Source organism: Amphiura filiformis, chromosome 19 (genome assembly GCF_039555335.1).
Source record: "Amphiura filiformis chromosome 19, Afil_fr2py, whole genome shotgun sequence".
Taxonomy (NCBI): Eukaryota; Metazoa; Echinodermata; class Ophiuroidea; order Amphilepidida; family Amphiuridae; genus Amphiura; species Amphiura filiformis.
Genome location: NC_092646.1, coordinates 44,999,435 through 45,005,434, shown reverse-complemented (window position 1 = coordinate 45,005,434; position 6,000 = coordinate 44,999,435). Strand labels below are relative to the sequence as shown.

Genomic DNA, 6,000 nt, shown 5'->3' with positions numbered 1-6,000 from the left:
ATTTTATATGGTAACATTTTATGCTATGGCTTGCAATACCTTTTTAGTATCATACAGTAGGTAAATAAAACCATATCCCAATCATGTGTATACAAGGAATAATTGTACTTATTTTAATGCATACAGTTGCTTTCAAATGTGTTCAAAAGAAATCAAATACAAAGTATCATTTTTCAGTGTGTGAAAATTTTGCAAGTTTGAATTTTGTTTTTCCAGACATTATTGCTGCAGGGTTCGTAAACTCAGTATGTTTTAATGTATTTCAACGTAAACATGTTCTATGAGTAGTTATGTTATATAAGTATTACACAACATTTGAAGATGGGACAGATGGGGGTCAAAAAACAAGGCGAACAGTTAGCGTTATATCGTTAAGTGAACCTCGCATGCGCAGTCACACAGGCTTCCTCAACGTACTGAAAACAGATTCCTTCACAGGTGGGAGAAAGAAAATTGTATTAGAATTATACGTGTTTGTTATATGCATTGAATCAGTTATAGGGAGGAGTGTTAGATTGTCCGGAGGGGTTTGTTTTCAAGTTACTATTACTATAGAAAAGGGGGTAAACACTGACTCAGTTGTGGATATATGTACAAAGCCGATTAAACACCTACTACGAATAGACGTGTATACCTCTGTAGTGCGCTCTGGGTAGCTTGGCGTTATGCTTAGTGTGGAGCGCAATCGATTGGATGGGACTGCCAGTCTATTTGCATAATAACGACAAGGCGGACTACCAATATCGTCTTTATCGATATCCTCCATTTGATTTTGTTATCCTATATTGTATTGGCAGTCTATCGATAATTTCATACTTAAGTTGATAGGATGCCGGTTTGAGTATGATATTTATAACCGTGATGTTTAAAATAGTGGCATACCGGTAGATGTTTAAGTGTGTAACGTCACATCAGTCTCATCATCAGCAGAATCTACACAATACAGCATCCTGTAGAGAAATGACTGCTCAGTGAGTGCCGTGCTCAACCTGATATTTTCACTTAAGTTTTGGCCTCTTTATTTGTGCTACTACAAATTATATTACATGGATATATAGACAAGCAGATATCGTCCCTGGTATTATATAGCCTTATTGTTTTATACAATGATTCGCAACGTTGCATCTTGATAATATACATGTATATATATATGTATATATATATACACCAGCTGATATTGAGCATCGTTTTGTTTGACTGGTACTTAACACCATGGGAATCATACGAATGAAGCTACTTTTGTCTCTCTTAGTAAGTGTTGGATGGACCACTATGGCACTACAGTGTCCAAAAGGTGAAATCTGGAACAAGGTTCAAGGGAAGTGTTTGTCCTGTTCAATCTGTGACCAGTTTCCTGACGACCCCATCTGTGCGGAATGCAGTGCGACAATTACCACCAGTAGGACAGTATCCTGTGCTGATTGCGATTTTGGTAAGAGAGAAAAAACATAAGATAACGCACTTGTAATGGTAATTTCAAAGTGGAATATAACAAACATTGTTATTCAATATATGTTTGATATTATCATGTCACATCGTATGCAATCTAAGAACCATAATGTTTCCTAATATAATGTTTTAAATCATGTTTGTAATAACATTCAAATGGTAATAAGATATTCATATTTTCTATCTTGCTAACGGCAAGGTATGTCTGCTTAATATTTGCATTAAACAAAAACAGTCAAAACATTTCAAACCAACAAAGATACAAACACACATTATTTTGCTTCTCGACTACTGACCTACATTGCTTGTTTAAAGTTGATATTTCAGTTTTATAAAACAGCGATTCAATGAATTTCAATTTAGTGTCTATACATCCCCACAACAAATATGCAATAAGAACACACGGAAGTGATTGTAATTGTTAACAGAATGCAGCACTTGTATAATAACAATTTTGCAACCTTAAAGCCAGAATATATCCAGTGAGAATACTAAAAAATATTATGTCAACGCAGAAAGCTCATCTCACAATTTCAAATTAACTAGCTTTCCATTATCCAAAATGTAACAGACATTTTTGTGACAAATTTTGATAGTATCATTCACAGACTGTAATACGCTACAACACTGGATCCCTGTGGATATTATATTCGACAGGTTTAATTAATACAAGAGTGCATGGATGACATACTTTAAATAGGAGGTATTGTAACCACGTGTTCATTCGAAATTATTCAGTGTCAATCGATAACTTTAATATGATAAATATGACGACTACGTGTTCTAATGAGACATATCACACGCTTAAACATGCACTTAAGATATTTAATTAACGGAATGACATGTACTCTTACGTGTATGCAAAATAAGCTGTGATCAAGTGGTAAAGGAAGTATTTCTAATCCGAAATGATGACAGTACTGTTATTTTAAGTACTGTCATCATTTTGTTACTACTACAAGAGGAGTTGTTCAATGTTAGAATATAGATTACGCCTATTGGTCCTACAGGTTTCACACCACATAGATTTTCCTTTCCTCGGTTTTTTAATTGAGGACCTGTCACTTTACGATGCGTTGTTTCTCTCAAATTCTCTGTAAGAAGATCTTGATGTTTCTTAATGTTCTACCTTATGTTAAACATTTTGTTATAGAAGTGAATTGTCTTCATACGTTATTGTTGTTCTTTTTCATATCAAGTGCTTTTAGACCTTAACATTACAAGTACTTATAAATATTATTATTAGTGTTATTGTTATTATTATTATCATTATTATTAGTAGTAGTAGTAGTAGTAGTATAGTATAGTATTATTATTATTATTATTATTATTATTATTATTATTATTATTATTATTATTAGTATTATTATTATTATTATTATAATTATTATTATTATTATTAAAGTCTTATTCAGATTTCATTTGACAGCTTAACCATCGCGTATACGCGTGAGACGTCAAGCGTGTGCATTGGACCTTGTGCAAATAATACGCGCTGGACGGCTAGCAGTACGCTTAATTTGTAAAAGGGAATCTGAATAAGACTTTATTACTATTACTTTTAATAATAATAATGATATTATCAATTCGACAAATGACCCTTACAAAGAGCCTACTTTTTCAGAAAAAAAAGTTTTATTAATTTTGCATTGTTATCATGATTATGTTAAAAATTAAAATTAAATATTTTAAAAATACACAGCGTACAGACGGTAAATCAAATGAAGGGTGTTTATGAAAACTTTGAAATAGGACACCTGTCATCTCCCAGGTAAAAATACAGTATCTGCTTAGACTTGATACAAGTCCTCGGGCTGTCTATTTTTCTATCAATTGATCATTTATATACCATATTCATATTCATTGGTGAAAGTACATAAATAATGACTTCACAAAAAGTAACACAACCGTTACAAATACGCCTGTAGATTTAGAACTATTAATCGTATTCACAATATTTTAATTTAAGGGGTACTACACCCCTGCCCAATTTTGTGCCTATTTTTGCATTTTGCTCAAAAATTATAGCACATTGGTGATATTAGATATGTATATTATAGGGGCAAGTACTACAACTATTGCACTGAAAATTTTATTTCAGCACAGACAACAGTTGTGGAGTTACAGTCAAAAATGAGGGAAAACCAATATTTGATCAATAAATCAATAACTACTTGCCTTGAGTTGCTGAATTTTTAGGGCAGTAGTTGTAGTTCTTGCCCCTATAATATACATATCTTACTTGTCCCCAATGTGCTATAATTTTTGAGAAACATGCACAAATAGGCACAAAATTGGCCAGGGGTGTAGTACCCCCTTAACACAGACAGAAAGGGGTTTATGTATGCGCATTTTGATACACTTTCGTACTTAAAGAAAGAAACAACCCTACGAATTTCAAAAGTTACACTTACAGTCGCGGTAGTGCGGTTGTTACAGTGGTTGCACTTACAGTGGTTAATGAAACATGAAACGCAATCATTGTGACACGCAAAATCCGCCATTTTATCTTCGCACCAAATTCAAATCAATACATTTAACCGGAACTTTTAAACACCGATTTTTTCTTTTAAAATACTAATGTGTCGTTAATATTGAACAACATTGAACGAATGGGGTATCAAAATGTGCTTACAAACCACGTTTCTTTCTATATTAAAATATTATGTAGGCCTATACAATTAATAGTTCTGAAGCTATTATACGTATTTGTTATGGCTTCGTTACATTTTGTCGGTTTGTCCTATCAATACATGCATATAGCATAGAGCCACCAACCAGTCATGTCTACAGCTGCTTTATAATCATCGCCTGACTGAAATGTGAGTAAGGCGCTGTAAAAATAATGTTTAGGGCCTAAACATGAAATCTAAACACGTTCTTGTCTATTTAACTGATAAACATGTATAATAATTCAGATACTGCACATGTTTAGAATTTGAATATTTAGAAACGTGTTTACATTTTCGTGTTTAGACCTTAAACACTGGCGCTGTGTTTACTTCAAGTTCTATCAAAGAGGTAGGCTTAGGCCTAGGTTCTAGGGTCTTTATTTCATGACGTGAATTAGACTAGGCTAGGCCTATGATCGACCTACATCTAGGCTATATGCTACAGCCAATACTTAATGCCTGATTGTCTGTTATAGCCTAAATTATAGTTCTAAGCTAGGCCTAAATCACATCCTGAAATAGACCCTAGGCCTACTAGGCCTACCTAATTCGTTGATAGAACTTGAAGTTGAACAAGTCGTGTAGCTATAGGGCATAGCATGATTAGTGATTCCCGCGGCAGTGTTATCTGTAGACATGGGTGCTGAATTTGGCTCCTCACTTCCATCGCCATGATCAGTATTAAATTTTTAGGTTGATTACTTCTGCAGTGTAGTACAGTGTCCAAATTCTGTTGCCGAAGTGAGCCTTGATGATAGAGTTCCCTTCTACTGTGTCACAGCTAAATTTCATTTCATGTTATTTCATTTTAATCGAGTCCCATGTGATCTAAGAGCCACGAAGTAAACACCTGGTCGGATTGACATACCTCATATCTGCGTGGAAGATGAAGGTCATGTCTTTTATAGGATGATGAAGATGATGATGAACTGGAAGAAGACGAAAATGATGATGATGAATATGAATATGTAGATATCCGGGGGGCACTTCAATATGAAATGGATATAGGTGTAGGGCTGGCACCTTCGCACTAAGGGGCATTCGGTGAGAGCAAAATGTAAAAAAATATGGGGTCATTGGGTGAGAGCAGGATTTTTGGCATTCGGTGAGAGTAAAATGTAAAAAATATGGGGTCATTGGGTGAGAACATGACCTTTTTTTAAAATGGAATCTTTGGGTGAGAGCCGAAAAAGCGCCACAAAAACCTCGAAAATCGAATTTCTAGTTCTAAATGGCTTCAAATTTCATTGTTTTTTCAAAATAAGTAAGAAAATTAGTGATAGATGAAAATTGCTGTTCAAATTATACTTGTAAGGGTCTTTGGGTGACAGATCAATTGGAAAAATAAGGGGTCTTCGGGTGACAGAGTATGTGTTCGTAAAAAAATATGGGGTCTTTGGGTGACAGCGATGCTGAAAAAGGGGGTCTTAACAGCCCTACATACGCGTCACCTCCAAAGTTGAGTGCCCCCAGGGTAGATATGGAAATGCAGATGGAGATGAAGACTTAGATGTAGATTAAGAAACTTGAAGAAGACTAAAAAATCAAGATCAAGATGGAAACGAAGATGGAGATGATGAAGATGAAGAGGAAGATGCAGATGAAAATGGTGATGAAGATGGAGATGAAGACTTATGGAGATTAAGAAGCTTGAAGACGACTGAAAATCAAGATGAAGATGGAAACGAACATGGAGGTGAAGATGGAGATGGAGATGAAAATGGAGATGGAGATGGAGATGAAGTTGTAGATGAAGATGAAGATCGTGACGATGAAGAGGCAGATGGAGACGGGTTGGTATGAATATTAGCATGATTAAGACGGCGGGGAAGAAGAAAAGAAACTGAAGCTTATAGCTCATTATAGTACTTCAACAACC

General features: G+C 34.8%; 1 protein-coding gene across 1 annotated transcript in view; it reads left to right on the top strand.

The window, feature by feature from the left end:
- Positions 1–422: 422 nt before the first annotated feature.
- LOC140141355 (neuronal acetylcholine receptor subunit alpha-10-like) overlaps positions 423–6,000 on the top strand; it is a 310,042-nt gene continuing 304,464 nt past the window's right edge. Inside the window, 1 exon segment of the mRNA XM_072163189.1 lies at positions 423–1,432. Coding sequence (XP_072019290.1) covers positions 1,213–1,432 — 220 coding nt within the window. The 5' untranslated portion in view covers positions 423–1,212.